At 34.6% G+C, this 16,553-nt stretch overlaps 1 protein-coding gene across 2 annotated transcripts in view; it reads left to right on the plus strand.

The window, feature by feature from the left end:
* Positions 1–16,553, plus strand: part of PHTF2 (putative homeodomain transcription factor 2) — a 154,413-nt gene that overhangs the window by 84,929 nt on the left and 52,931 nt on the right. Inside the window, exons 3-7 of one of the 2 annotated variants that reach the window (XM_036246918.1) lie at positions 2,815–2,871; positions 3,205–3,216; positions 11,619–11,688; positions 12,336–12,494; positions 16,382–16,547. In XM_036246918.1, coding sequence (XP_036102811.1) covers positions 2,815–2,871; positions 3,205–3,216; positions 11,619–11,688; positions 12,336–12,494; positions 16,382–16,547 — 464 coding nt within the window. The remainder of the gene's footprint in view (positions 1–2,814; positions 2,872–3,204; positions 3,217–11,618; positions 11,689–12,335; positions 12,495–16,381; positions 16,548–16,553) is intronic. The other variant, XM_036246919.1, reaches the window with a different exon arrangement.

Here is a 16,553-nt window from a genome sequence, read left to right on the forward strand (position 1 = left end):
GGGTCATCAGGCAATTCCAATTTTCTTTTTTTGAAGAATCTCCACACTGTTTTCCATAGTGGTTTCACTAGTCTGCATTTCTACCAACAGTGCACTAGGGTTACCTTTTCTCCACATCCTCGACAACACTTGTTGTTTGTTGATTCAGTATAGTTTAATATTAGTTAGGGTGATACGTCCCATTTGTTCTCCTTTTTAAAGATTTCCGTAGCTGTTTGGGGTCTTTTGTGTTTCCATACAAATTTTTGAATGATTTATTCCAGTTCTGATGATAGCCATTCTCACAAATGTAAGGTGGTATCTATCTCATTGTGGTTTTGAATTGTACTTCTCTGATGATTAGTGATATCGAGCAACTTTTCATAAATCTGTTGACCATCCATATGTCTTCCTTGAAGAAGTGTCTATTCAGGTCTTCTGTCTACTTTTTAATTGGATTGCTTGTTTTTTTGATATTGAATTTTATGAGTTCTTCACATATTTTACATGTTAACCCCTTATTGTATTATTATTTGCAAATATCTTCTCCCATTCAGTAGGTTGATTTTTTCATTTCGTTGATGGTTTTCTTTGCTGTGTAAAAGCTTTTTAGTTTGATATAGTCCCATTTATTTATTTTTGGTTTTGTTGCCTTTGCCTGAGGAGATATTTTAAAAAATATGTATTTCTGAGATTGATGTCAAAGAGTTTACTGCCTATATTTTCTTCTAGGAGTTTTATGGTTTTGTGACTTACATTTAAGTCTGTAATCCATTTTGAATTTATTCTTGTATGTGGTGTAAGAAGGTGGTCTAATTTCTTTTCTTTTTTTCTTTGCATGTATCTGTCTAATTTCTCCAACACCATTTATTGAATAGACTGTCTTTACCCTATTGTATGTTCTTGTCCTTTGTCATGGATTAATTGACCAGATAGGCATGGGTTTATTTCTGGGCTCTCTGTTTTGTTCCATTGATCTGTGTGTCTTTTTTTATGCCAGTACCATGCTCTTTTGATACTATGGCCTTCAGTATAGTTTAATATTAGGTAGGGTGATACGTTTCATTTGTTCTCCTTTTTAAAGATTTCCATGGGGTCTTTTGTGTTTCCATACAAATTTTTGAATGATTTATTCCAGTTCTGTGAAATACAACGTTTTTTTTATAGGAATAGTTTTGAACCTATAGATTTCTTTGGATAGAATGGACATTTTAATGATGTTAATTCTTTCATGAACACAGTATATGCTTCTATTTCTTAGTATCTTCTTCGATTATTTCTTCAAGTCTCATAATCTTCTGAGTACAGGTCTTTTACATCTTTGGTTAAATTTATTACTAGGTGGTTTTTTCTTTTTTATGTAATTGTAAATGGGATTGTTTCTTAGTTTCCCTTTCTGGTAGTTCATTTTTGGTGTATAAAAATGCAACTGATTTTTTAATATTAATTTTGTATCCTGCTACTTTACTGAATTCATTTATCAGTTCTAGAATCAGTTGCTGAAATCTGTAGGGTTCTTTATATACATTATCATGTCATATGCAAATAATGACAGCTTTACTTCTTCCTTTCCAATGTGGATGCCTTTTATTTTGTTTTGTTTGATCACTATAGCTAGGACTTCCAGTACTATGTTGAATAAGAGTGGTGAAAGTGAACATCTCTATCTTTTTCCTGATCTTAAGGGAAATGCTTTTAGTTTTTGCCCATTGCGTATGATGTTGGCAGGGGGTTTGTCATATCTGGCCTTTTTTATGTTGAGATATGTTCCCTCTACTCCCACTTTGCTGAGTTTTTATCATAAATAGGTGCTGAATTTTGTCAAATGCTTTTTCTACATCTATTGATATGATCATATGATTTTTATCTTTTATTTTGTTTATGTGGTATATCAAGTTAATTGCTTTGCAGATATTATACTAACCTGGCATCCCAGGAATAACCAACTCCCACTTGATCATGCTGTATAATCAATCTATATAATGTATCGCTGGATTTGATTTGCTAATATTTTGTTGAGGATGTTTGCGTCTATGTTCATCAGGGATGTTGGCCTATAATATTCTTTTTTTATAGTGTCTTTAATCTGATTTTGGAATTAGGATAATGCTGACCTCATAAAATGACTTTGAGAGTCTTCCCTTGAACTTTTTTAGATCGTTTGGGAAGGATAGGTGTTAGTTCTTCTTTGAATTTTTTTTTTTTTATCCTCACCCGAGGACATTTTTGCATTTATCTTGAGATAGAGCAGGAGGGAGAGAGGGAGGAAGAGAGAGAGAAACATCGAAGTGAGAGAGACACACTGAGCGGCCACTACCCACACAACCCCAAATGGGGCCAGGGACAAATCGCAACCGAGGTACGTGCCCTTAGCGGGAACCCAAGGGCCTCTCTGGTCCGCAGGCCAACACTCCAACCGCTGAGCCAAACCGGCCAGGGCTCTTCTTTGAATTTTTGATAAAATTCACCTGTGAAGCCATTTACTCCAGGACTTTTGTTTGTTAGGAGTGTTTTGATTACTACTTCTATTTCATGAGTTGTAAATAGTCTGTTTATATTTTCTGGTTCTTTTTTATTCAGTTTTGGAAGACTGTATGTTTCTAGGAAGAGAGTTTGCATTTCTAACAAGTTTCCAGATGATGCTAAAACTGCCCCTGAAACTATATTTTGAGAATTACTGCAGTATAGTAATGGTCACAGAAGTCTGGGACAGAGCTGAAGCTTACCTGTGCTGAATGAATGCTGAGTTTCTTGTAATGCAGACAATTAACACCCATAGTATGGGTACCCACAGTGATCATTTAATGTAGTGTTATCTTTTATTTATTTTCATAGATTGGAGCGTATGATCAACAAATATGGGAAAAATCTGTTGAACAAAGAGAAATCAAGGTAATGTGTTTATTTCATTTTGTATATACTGAAATAAAGTTCTGTAAATTGACTATTAACCAAATTTTATATAATATCTTTCCATATACTTTTAAGGTATAAATTAATATTATTCTATCCAAACTTTTAAGTAAAGAAGGTAAATTCTTTTATGATAGCATAGTTCTATGTGTCTTTACCTCTGATTTTCTTTTTGCTTTTTAGCATATTTCTGTTCCTTTAAAATTTAATTTTTAATGATTATTTTTTGTTAGCTCTTTTTCCCTTTCACTTGTCACCTTATACTTCTAGTTTGCTTTTCCTCCCTTTTGATGCTGTCATTGCTCTGTACAGTTTATTAAACTGGTAAGTGTTTCAGGAATTTTCCCACCCGAGTGATTCTCTGCAAATGCTTCTTTTTTAATTGAGATCTGCTTTTTCATGCTACTAACAGAATGACTTGGATGCAAATAGAGCTGCTGAGAATTTAGTCATTTTAAAAAAGATTTTAGGAAAATAAAGCATTAATTAAAATGTTGTTGTGGTAGGTAGTTTCTTCTTGAACATGTAATCACATGCTGATAAGACATTTTCATAGGCTAACTTGCCAGCATGAAAACTATTTTCAAACTAAATTTATTATTTCTCAGCAATCATTCCTTTTTGGTAATAAGATATGTTTTTCATTTACCTAGGTAATACTAATCAGTGTGGTCCTGCACGAGCTAAATTTAATCTGGGCCCAGAGAATGTTACTTGAGTTGCTTGACATTTTCTATTTTGTACAGAAAGGCTTATATTATATTGAAAACCAGTGTCTCTAGTTAACTTAAAAATCTGTCCAAAAAGAAAATCTGTGTTTAGACAACTTAGTCATCTATAATCAAGAGCAAGTTTCTTTGCCATTTGTTAATTTTAATTTTTCTCATTTTCATGAGGCATTAATACAGTTAACAAAGTTCAGTAAGTACCTACTATATTTTAAATATAGGATTAAATCATAGGAACAAAATAATGAAGTAGATTATAATTTTGTAGATGAGATACATAATTACAAATGAGACTAATCCAGTTAAGACAATGATGTGTAGTCCTCTTTTTGAGAGCTCAGCGGGAAGCAGCTCTTCAGAGGTTAGGAAAAATTTCACAAAGGAAGTGACTCAGGAGCTAAATTTGGGAGACATTGGGGAGAATGAGGAAATCATTCCAGACAGAATGAAGAGCATATGAAAATATATATAAAGGAAGGAAGGAACATGACTTCTCAAGGAGCTTGATTGGTAATAGGTTAGATGGAGAAGGGAGATAGGGTAGCTAGAAGTAAAACTAGAAATGAAAATGATAGTCACATCATGAAGGGGCTTGACTACCTTACACAAGAGTCTAGAAGTAATTTGGAAAACAGTGGAGGAAGACATTCAAGGATTTTAAGCAGAAAAGTTTTTCTGATTAAATTTATATTTTTACAACTTTACTAAGTGTCATGGCAAATACTAGAAGAGAAGCAAATAATGAATTTTGTTTTAGAAATATCCCAGTGGTACATTGTTGACAGATTTAGGAGTCCTCAGTATGTAAAGTATATATGTATGTGTTATATATATTATATTATTCTACACATGTAGATAACAGCTATAGGAGTGAATGGATTTACATTGAATGACAAAAGAAGAAAACTGAGAACGGAATATTAGGAAACATAAATATTTAATGGGTAGCTAAAGGAAGAGGAGGTGTAAATGAAGGAGAAAAGAGAAGTAGGAGGTCCATGAGACAGTAGTCTGGTGAGTTGAAATAGTCAAGAGTTGGAGTAGTCAAGCAAGTAAAAAAAGAGCAGCAGAGTGGTACACATACACAGTGGAGAACTATGCATCTGTGAGAAAGAAAGATCTCTTATCATTTGAGACGACATGGAGGGACCTGGAAAGTGTTATCCTAAGTGAAACAAGCCAAACAGAGAAAGACAAGTATCATACGATCTCACTTATTTGTGGAATAGAATGAACATAACAGTTGGAGGAATGGGGTAGTCCCAGAGATGTGGAAGTGAGGTACAGACTGACAATCCCCAGGAGAGGGGGTGGTGGGGGAGAGATAAACCACAGAACTTATATGCATGTGTACATGAACAATGGACATGGACAACAAAGCTGGGGACAGGGTGGGGAGGGATGGGGAGGAGGGAATCAGTGGGGGGGAAAGGAGAAACATCTGTAACAAAAATAAATAAATTAATTAAATAAAAAAGAAAGAGCAGCGGAGAGGTCTAATAAAATGCCTTAAAATATTTTATTCTTTTTGACAGTCTTTACCTTGTTGGACAAGGAATGTTAAGTATTTTGAGAGGCTGTGTTGCCAGTTGGCACATTTGAATGTTTTATGAAATTTGAAAATCTCAGAAAATATATATATTAATAATTATTTTAGTTTTAAGCCACTTATCACAAATTACATGTTATGTAATTTCCTCATTTTTATTTTATTTTATTTGTTTATTTTTCAACCCCTTGTGTCAAGGGTTGAATTTCAATAGATCTCAGCAAGGGAACTGCTCTGCTACCTATGAAACTCCTACCCAGAAAGCAGGTAGTCTAGGAATGGTTTCACCAGGTTCCCCACAAACTCTGTGTGTCGGGTTGGGGGGGCGCTTTCCAGCCACACTGGTTTCCCAGGATGAAGGGCTCTCCTCACCTCACCCCAGTTCCTGTAATTTCCTCATTTTTAAAAGAACTGTTGTAATGCCTAAATGGAAGTTAGGATGAGGAAGGATTATATTAGTTGTTTCTTGGTGCATGGACAGAATGAAATTAGGGAAGTCTAAGACCTGAAACTTGTTTCTCAAATATATCTACCTTTTATGATAATACTTTATAATGGTAATTGAAGAATTAAAATATTATTTTAAATTAAAACAGTCACTGTGCTGACAGGCCTAAAACTTTTTTTTTCCCCCATCTTCATCTGAGGACATGCTTTTTATTGATTTTTAGAGAGAGAGGAGGGAGGGGAGAAAGAGAGAGAGAAATATCAACACATCAATTGGTTGCCCCGCACACGCACCCTGACTGGGGACCGAACCCACAACTTGTATATGTGCCCTAACTGGAAATCAAACCCGTGACCTTTCCCTGTACCAACAATGCTCCAACCAACTGAGCCACACCAGCCAGGGCATACATAAAACCATGCTTTTAAAAAAAATTTTTATTGACTTTAAAGAGAGAGAAAGGGAGAAGGGAGAAAGAGATAGAAACATCGATGAGAGAGAACATCGATTGGCCACCTCCTACATGCCCCCACTGGGGATCGGGCCCACAACCTGGGCATGTGCCCTGACTGGGAATCGAACCAGTGACTTCTTGGTGCATGGATCTATGCTCAACCACTGAGCCATACTGGCTGGGCCATAAAAACCATTCTTGCTAAACATTCCAGTGGAGGCATAGAGTATTAGATAATTTTACATTTGTTCTAAGAAAGGTGAACAACTGCATAACTGGAGTATTAGTATTAATATTTGATTTATAAAAACAAAACACTGTACCTGTGGTGCAGAGAACACTGTACCAAATGTATTGAGTTCATCCTTGTTATCAATTTGCTCATATGTCAGAGCAGCAAGCAACAACTAAAGAAATCAAAGAAAGCCATGGAATTATATTTCTTGGAAGTAATTATTTTTTTAAAATTAAAGGCCAAGAGTTTTTATTGCTAAAGTGTTAAGTCTTTTGTTAGTTGTAAATTATTTTTTTCTTAAAATACCTTGACCCAATTTTAAAATTAAATGTGGAATTTCCCCCTTGGTTTAGCACCTAATGGGTTTTAAAACTTCAACAAAAAGAGCTAGACTATTTAAAGTCATTATAGAGGAAAAATGGGAAAGAAGAAACTAAACAGGATTTCCAGAAAATGAAACTGATCGTTGCATTCTTTTTTTTTTTTTTTTTATCCTCACTTGAGGACATTTTTCAATATTTTGTTCAGATAGAGTGGGAGGGAGAGAGAGAGAGAGAGAGAGAGAGAGAAACATCAACGTGAAAGGGACACATCGAGTTGTTGCTACCTGCACAACCCAACCAGGGCCGGGGACAAACCGCAACCGAGATACGGGCCCTCAGCGGAACTGAACCCGGGTCTCTCTGGACCGCAGTCTGACACTCTAACTGCTGAGCCAAACCCGCCAGGGCTGATTGTTACATTCTTTAATGGAATCTAAGTGTTATAATAGTTCTGTGCATGGAAGTCTGTGTCATTGAACAGAAGTATTTTCTAAACTTAACCCTTTTAAGTTTTTTTGGCTCAACATTATCTGTGTACTTACCATTTTTAAAAAATTTGGCTCAGCTGTTGGACTGATGAGTTGCGGGTTTGATGCCGGCCAAGGGCACATACTTCAGTTGCGATTCATCCCCGGCCCTAGTTGGGGTCATGCAGGAGGCAGCCACTCGATGTGTCCCTTTCACGTCGATGTTTCTCTCTTTCTCTCTCTCCCTCCCACTCTATCTGAACAAAAATGGGAAAAAAGTCCTCAGGTAAGTATAAAAAAAAAGAAGAAGAAAAAAATTCAATACTTCATACAATTTGTGTCATTGCACTTGAGGAATGTACTATAGAAATTTAAATGTATATTCAATAAAGAATATACTATTTGAATTCTTAGAGATTGTGTTCGTATTGATTGTTTCTACTTTCTAGTTAAATTAGTAATTTTTTAAATCTTTTTTAACTAACTTAGCTTTTATTTTTTGTTCACTTAAACTTTTTTGTTGTATTTTATTTTTATTGAAGTAACATTGGTTAATAACATTTTATAAGTTTCTGGTGTACAACATAATTCGATATCTATATACACTATAGCATGCTCACCACCAAAAGTCTGTTTTCACCACTTAAATTTTTGTTGTTGTTGTTAATCCTCACCCGAGGATATTTTTCCACTGATTTTTAGAGAGACATTGAAGTGAGAGAGACACCAATTGGTTGCCTCCCTCACAACCCCGGCTGGGGCTAGGGATCGAACCTGCAACCCAGGTACATGCCCTTGACTGAGAATCGAACCTGAGACTCTGGTCTGAAGGCTGATGCTCTAACCATTGAGAAAAACTGGCCAGGGCACCACTTAAAATTTTTGAGTGTCCATAATTATAGTTAGTATTGAAAGCTCTGCTATTTTGTATGAATGTACAAAATAAATTTTAAATTTTCCAACTTAAAATATATGCTTAATTAAAATCAAATTTTATGAATGCTCGCATCTTGGTGATATCTTTTATTTTTGTGAACAAAATCATTAATGTCAGAAGATTTATCTGTGTAATTTTTCTTTTCTTTCTTTTAAACCCTCAAAATATTCTGATAGGCTACCTTGAAGAGGAAGTTTTATCTACACTGGTAATTTGTTGTGACCACAATGTAACTCAAAATAAATTCTTTAATGAAATATAAAATTGAAACTGAACTACATATAAAAAGGTCAAGTTGCCCGAACATGGTGAAAAATTACATAATTGTATAACTCAGGATAATTTACTATTCCCTTTGTAAGGCTTTAAATTCTTAAAACAATCTTGATAAAAATGATAGGTACACAGCAGTAAATTAAGTTCTAGATTAGTCATAAAACATTGTCTATAAAGTTATTTTCAAATTACAGTAAATCTTCTATTTTGTGGACCTCAATTTAACAGACAAAATTTGCAGTCCATATGTGAAAATTAATACCCTGTTAATTTTAAAATGCTTTAAACCAAGATTTGCTTATAATTAAATTAATAGGTTATTTTTTGTTACTAATTCACTGTTATTTTTAACACATTTTAGCAAATGGGTCATATGTTTGCAAAAAACACTCTGGTAATTTCACCAACATAAATAAATATTACATATTTAAATCTAAGAGTCACTGCTTGTAAACATTCCTTGAATGATGAGCATGTGATCACACTGCATCATGCACAGTAATTGGTTCTGTTGTCAAGTGGTGTGACTTTCTGCAGAAGTTTTAATGCATGCCAGCCCATGTTCAACATGTGCTAAGTCATACCCTAGCTGTGTGCATTGTTTACTTATGATGACTGGTGAATGCATTCATTTACTAGACCTTTTCAGTATAAATTTAAAATTATAGTAATACATATAGAAAACTTTTCTGTGAAATTAATATTTTCATACATACCTAATTTTAATTACACAAATGTGTCCACATAAGTAAAAATAGGTAAACTAACTAATTTGTCAATTTTTAACATATACATTCAGAAAATCTACTTTATTATATAATGAACTTCCAGCTTTAATGGACTCCTCCTCTCCTGAATTAGTCCACTTTATCGAGGATTTACTGTATTCTTAAAAGAATGTATAAAAGACAAAATGTTACTGTTTTCAAATTTGTGGGCACTAATAAAGGTAAAATCTCATAATAAATGTCATACCAAATCTAAATAGTACTCTATTAATGAAATTTTGTTAAATGTATGCATTATTAGAATTACCTTTCTAATTCTTTTTATAGTCTCTGTCAGCCATTGTTTCATGAAATTAAAATGAGAAATGAAGTACAGATATAGTTGATTCTTATTATTCACAGTAGTTATTTTCTCTAAAGTCACCATGAACACTGAATTAGCGAATACTGACCATTGCTCCTAGGTGAAATACAGAGTTAAGTTCCTGCAAGCCTCTAGTCACTACCCTTCATCAATTGATCAAAACATAACCTTGTTTCTGTTGGAAAAAACCTTATTTAATATGTATTGTTGATTTTGTTAACATTGAACTCGTGGCCCACAACACTATAATTATGCCTGAACAAAGCTTACCTAACACACATTTTCTCAGAGACACATCACAGTTTTCTTGCACTTAGAAGCACTAGACAAGTACTTTAGCACTTTGCTTGGGGGCCATTTTAAACAACAGACTTACCAACAAAAAGCACTTTTTAAAAAAAGTGTATAGCAATGAATAGACTATGAAAAGGACACTTAGTTATATTGAGAGCTGAAAGAAGAAGTCAGAGCATTGTCTTGTTTGACCTCAGCTGGGAATGTGCACCTTGGGTAACTCAAATATTTTGCCACTGTCACTCTGAACATGTCTGCAAACAACTGCAGAAGCACAGCAAGTATTGATTTTAGGATAAAAATAAATTTTAGTGAGTAGGTGAATTTGTAAATATTAAATCTATGAATATGAAAATCATTTGTCTATAAAATTATCATGGATATATCTTCAACACTGACCCTTTCTTTCTCTTTTGTTTTTGTATCTGTGTATCTCTCGGTTGTTTGTAACTTTAGAGGGACAGACTATTTGCAGGGGTTCAAAGGTTAATTGCAGCCCGGCTGGTGTGGCTCAGTGGTTGAGCATCAGTCCACCGGGAGGTCACCAGTTCGATTCCTGGTCAGGGCACATGCCCAAGCTGTGAGCCCAGTCCCCCAAGGGGGGCATGCAGGAGGCACCCAGTTGATGTTCTCTCTCATCGATGTTTCTTTCTCTCTCTCCCTCTCTCTTTCTCTCTCTCTAAAATCAGTAAAGAAAAAAAAAATTTTAATAAAGGTTAATTGCATCTTGATTTCAGGGTACATTTTTGGTTTAAACATCTCAGTTAATTCTGAGCTCAAATGCTGTCCTCTTTGCTTTAGATGCAAAAAATACTTTTACTTTTAGATGGTCATTGTTAGTTATTGCATTAGGACCAAACAAAGCACTGAATAGTTAGTTGGTTAATTGAATGAATAATCAACAAATCATCTAAACACTGTCATCTCTTAGTACTTGGCTCCTGAGGAGTTTAACCTAAGCTCTTCCAATTCTTAACATCCTAGACTTAAGTTATAAAGTGTAATTTATTTTTTTATAGTTTTTAAAAATATTTTGATCTCCTCCACCCTTACTCCCATTTCTGTACACCGATGGCAGAAACTTAATCTTAGTGTTTAGTAATTTCAAGTTTTAAAACTAATTCAATTCGTGATTCCTGCTTTCTCCTCTTCCAACTATCGGGCATGGCCTCTAAGTTCTGAGGTGATTAGGTGGCATTGTGGTCTGGTTACGCATGTGAACATAGTGGCACTCTTGAGCTATGCATCATTCTCTCTGGGTCTCAGCTTACACCACCCCTACGTGCTGGCATTTGCTGAGAAGTCTGCATCTCTGTCTGTTCTCAGCTCTGTGCTCCACTGCTTTCTTCAGTAATGCCACAGCATCACACCTTGAAGGCCCTTTAGAGCCACTGCTCCCCCAGCCAGCCACAACACTCTCCTGTGCAAATCTGGGTCAACACAGTCTCCTGGACCATCTCAGGCTATTCATCCAATTGATTGGTAGCAGTAGTCTTTGTTTAAGAATTTTACTTTTAGTAATAAACAGGCATCACATGTTACATACATCCTAAATTTAACTTTTTGGAAAGTAATAAAATGTGTTACAATACTATACTTATGTTCCATTTATAATAAATATATGATGTTACATTTTTGTCTGGTATATTACTTCATTTTCTTAATTGAAATATTTAGATGGTTTCTTCTGTTCTTCTGGATTTAAATATATATATAGAATTCCAATACTACTTTGTTATTAAAGTATAATTAACATAACATTATATTAGTTTCAGGTGTACAACATAATGATTCGATATTTGTATATATTGAGAAACGATCACAATAAGTCTAGTTAACATTTGTCTCCATACATAGTTACAGATTTTTTTCTTGTGATGAGGACTTTAAGATCTATCTACATTCTCACCAATACTTTTACAGGGTTTAAGGAATAAACCAAAGAAAACAGCACATGTGAAACCAGACCTCATAGATGTTGATCTTGTAAGAGGTGAGCCTTGGATAAATAAATGCTTAATGCAATTAAAAATTGATCTTGAAGAAACAGTTCAAAAGGGGTTAGATATATATGTTTGTAGAAGTACAAGTAATGTGAGCTTAAATGAAGGCAGAAATTGCTTAAAAAAACAGAATGGAAACATTTAAATACCATTGACTAGTCTTTTCCTTCCACTAAAGATCATTCCAAGAAGTAAGTACAAAAGAAAAGCAGCTCATGTTTGCTTAGCAAACTGTAAAGCTTGGTTATAAAAATTAAAGTGGTAACATTTTTAAAATTTTATTTTTAAATTATAGTTAACATATCATATTACATTAGTTTAAGGGGTTAAAATGGTAATTTAAAATTCTAACTGGAACTGACATTTGAATATTGTCATATATTTATAAAATATGTGGGAGAAATTCTGCTGTTATTTTAGTTAAGAAATTTTTTTTAAAGAATCTGAGTTACTATGATAGCATGAAGAATGTTTTTAAAGTATCTACTACCCAAAATTGGACATTTCTCATTCATAGCATAGTACTAAATAAAATTATATGCATTTTGTTTTTCTTCAAATGTTGACATTTTTTCTCTAAGGAAATTAAAAACCAATAAATGTACTCTGTCATTTTATTTTATTTTACTTTTCTCAGGGTCTGCATTTGCTAAGGCAAAACCTGAAAGTCCTTGGACTTCTCTGACTAGAAAGGGGATTGTTCGAGTTGTATTTTTTCCCTTTTTCTTCCGGTGGTGGTTACAAGTAACATCAAAAGTCATCTTTTTCTGGCTTCTTGTTCTTTATCTTCTTCAAGGTACAGTTAAATGATAAAAATAGCATTTTGCTTTTAACTTTTAGGCTATTACATTTTTAGGGTTACCAAGGCTTAAAAAAAAAAAACATGTAGTACTACTGAATATGAAGGTGAATATTTATTGTGATATTTTATTTAATAAGACACTGGCTTGACATTTAAAATGCTTGAGAAAACAAAGCAATTATTTTCCAATATACTTTTGTGAAAATCTAAATCTGTGGCTGGTTAGAGAAAAATATAAATTGAGAAGATTTTTAAAAATTAGGAAGTCTCTCCAAAATGCACCCCCACATATACATACCACACCAGTCATTTTTTTATATACAAGTTTATTTTCCTGCCTCAGCCAGGGTTTATTTTTTCTTTTAACCATTGTGGTCTGAGACTGTCCTTATTGTGTACTGAAATTCTGTATACCATGCATTGTTGTGCTTTTCACAGATCTTTTTTTTTTTTTTATCCTCACCCGAGGATGCCTGTTTATTCCATTTTTTGTTCAGATAGAGTGGGAGGGAGAGAGAAGAAGAGAGAGGAGAGAGAAACATCGACGTGAAGGGACACATCGAGTGGCTGCCACCCGCACGACCAACCAGGGCCGGGGACAAACTGCAACCGAGGTACGTGCCCCTAGCGGGAACCGAACCCGGGTCTCTCAGGACCGCAGGCCGACGCTCCAACCGCTGAGCCAAACCGGCCAGGGCTCACAGATCTTTTTTAAAAAAAATTTTTTCTTTATTGAGTTTTAGAGAGAGAGGAAAGGAGAGATAGAAACATCGATGAGAGAGAACATCGATTGGCCGCCTCCTGCATGCTCCCCACTGGAGATTGGGCCCACAACCTGGGCAGGTGCTCTGACCGGTAATCGAACCGGTGACCTCTTGGTACATGGGTCGATGCTCAACCACTGAGCCACACCAGCTGGGCGACACAGATTCTTATTTAATTCTCACAAGTACCTAGTAAAGTGTAGGTACTATTATTATGCCTAGCTTACAGACATGGGATCCTGAGGAAAAGAACCTGAGGGCCCAAAGTCACACAATCACCAAATGTGGTAGAGCCCAAGTTCAGGTTTAAATTCTCTAACTCAGAGCCACATGCGTAACAATGCCGTTACACTGCCTCCCACCACAGTAGCATTCTAGTATGCAGTCTTAGCAGCAGTATGCAGTGCATAATATACAACACTCTAAAGCATTTGGAGTCTTAGAAACTACTCATATTCCATCACTCTAGCGAAGAAATGATTTTAATTTGGTTAATATTCTTTCAGTCTTTTTAATGTCTTACTTTTTAAAAAACATGATTTTAATGTTGAATGATTATTTAAACATGTTTTATTAAGTAAAAGATAATTTCTTTAAGTAAATTAAAATATAATAAAAACTACAGATTTCGATTTAGGTAAAGTTGTTTCCTTTAAGCCAGGATACATCTTATATACATAAAAGGGAGTGAACTATGAAGATTTTGTGATTGTGTGAGTATGTGTGTGTTTCTGATTAAAGAAATGATGTGTGTTCATTGCAGAAAATTTGGAAAATGTAGCTAAAAATTACCTATAATCTTGCCTTTAAGTTTACTTTGTAAAATTTTTCATATAGTTGAGATTATTCTGTGTAAACAGTTGTATTTTTATTTTCACCTTATGTCTTAAGTATCAGAGTCTTTATAAATATAATTTTAAATTATTGGAAAATAGTCTATTCTATATTAGTATTGGGCATTTAAGCTTTTGCTGTCTTTTGCTATTATAATTTATGCTGAAGTGAACATGCAGTTTGTGCAGTTTTTAAAAAATTTATTTTGAATTACTGGCAATCTTTGGTGCACGGGATGACATCCGACCAACTGAGTCACTCCAGCCAGGGCCTTCTTCCACTTTGTAATGTTGTCCATTGGCAGAATTTCACAGAATATAAAAAACTCCTTTCGAGATAGAAAATACGGTTTTTAGGTTCTCAGCCCTAGCATTACAGAAAATGGTGGTCATAGGGCAGAAAGATGAATAACCCAGCAAGAAGTTATCTCAGATCTAGAGTTCTTTAAGATGTTCTTCTTTGTGCCTAAAATCTGAACCTCTTAGGGAATATTTACATCCCCGTCCATTTTAAAGATAGTTAATAATAGCTAATAAAAGTACTATTTATCAATGTTAGGTACACATCTATATGTAAGGAATTTTTCATGTAGTACTCCACTTGAAACCTATGTAGCTATGTACTATTTTTATACAGAGGAATAAACCAAGGCTCAAAAATTTAAGGAACTAGATAAAGGACACATTGGAGTTCATATTAAAAACAACAAAAACTCTATATATTTTTCCAAATTCCAGACTTTATTATAAAACAAATTCCAGGATAATTCTTAAAGATGATTGGCATTTTTAAAATTTTAAGTCTTTTTTTTCTTTTTAAAGAATCTTTCTGCCCAGGAGAATATAAAGCTGAAATTTGTTTTATGATACTTCTTAAACATCTAGAAGATTATGTGGTGTTTTAAGCTTAAAATTTGGTATGCTAGGCCAGGATTCTTTCATTTGCAAGTGGCAGAAACCAAATGCAAACCAGCTTTCATAAAAATAAATTTTTTTTGCTATTTATCATAAATGTTTTTTGTTGTTTTTTTTTTAAACCGGGAAACTAGATAGACTTCTGCAATAACCAGATTCAGTTTGCCTGGTACTATCTTACTATCCAAGTTTACTTGTGTTGTCCTCATGCTTTTATTAACAGGTCTCATCTCACTTTCAAAGAGTCCTGATTTAGATGATAAGTTACATAGTCACTTTGAACACCCATATGCTCATCTCTTTGATTAAATTAATTGTTACCTCTGAATGCATTAGTTATGAACTGCTTCAAAATATTACACAATCACATTACAATATTCACAACTAACAAAATGAACAGAGGTCTCCTAATACTCAAATTCCGCGATTGTCCCTGAAAAGAATTAGTACTCTTCGGTCCCTTATTCAAGCATTGCTGGATCTAGAGGCTTAGATGATGTCTTCACCGTCTGTGCTGTCCATACTGCTTTTCTTATGCTGGTCTCATTCTTAGGAAAGCTTTTTTTGAATGATGGCTGAGGTGCCCCTGGCAATTTTTTATTTTCATAGTCCTTAGTGTTTTATCTAGGAGAAAGGCCTTCAAGCACTCCTGTTACTCCCTGTAAAAGATTCTGTTTGGCCCTGCTTAGGGCACATGCCCATGTTTTTATTAATTACTGTGCCCAGAGTTAGGACTGTGGCAAGCTTAGATTACAGGTTTGTCCCTGAGGTGAGAGAAATATGACCATTTGATTGACAGATGAAGGAAGCAGATTCCCAAAAGATAAAGAATTTATATCTAGAAGGCTTAAGGGACGCTGAGCAAGCTAAAACAAGATGTATTTTTCATGTGGCAATGGTTAGCAATAATGGGTGTTGAGTGGTTTCCCTGAAAAGTTTGACCAAGTAAATATATGTCATTAATTCTAAGTAGATAGACCTCTATTGAAAAGAAGTTTGCTATAGCCTTATTATACACTTAAAGACTTCCATGTTTGTTAAACAAAGAAATAAGTGCACTTGAGGTTAATGTGGTTCTATTGACTGTCTGGGATCTTGCTAGTAATGGCCTTAGATTCATGTGCATCTAGTTTTCAGTGTAATGTTAAGGTGCGTACTTTAGAGACCATGTCGGGTATTATCTTGTTCCAAGAGTTTATTACTGAACAGCAAACATGGTTAGCCAGTCTGAAAGCTTGTTTGGAGAAACATTTAAATGTATTTAAATTTAGAAAAATAATCTGGCAAGAAGCAGTGTTAAAATAATTTTTAAAGTTTTGAAGAAATGACTGTCAGATCTGTAATGTATTTTCTTTCCCTTTTTTTGTAGTTGCCGCAATAGTATTGTTTTGTTCCGCTTCTAGCCCACATAACATACCTCTGACAGAAGTGATTGGGCCCATATGGCTGATGCTGCTCCTGGGAACTGTACACTGCCAGATTGTTTCAACAAGAACACCCAAGCCGCCTCTAAGTACAGGGGGTAAAAGAAGAAGGTACTG

The sequence above is a fragment of the Molossus molossus genome, unplaced genomic scaffold, assembly GCF_014108415.1.
Source record: "Molossus molossus isolate mMolMol1 unplaced genomic scaffold, mMolMol1.p scaffold_m16_p_7, whole genome shotgun sequence".
Classification (NCBI taxonomy): domain Eukaryota; kingdom Metazoa; phylum Chordata; class Mammalia; order Chiroptera; family Molossidae; genus Molossus; species Molossus molossus.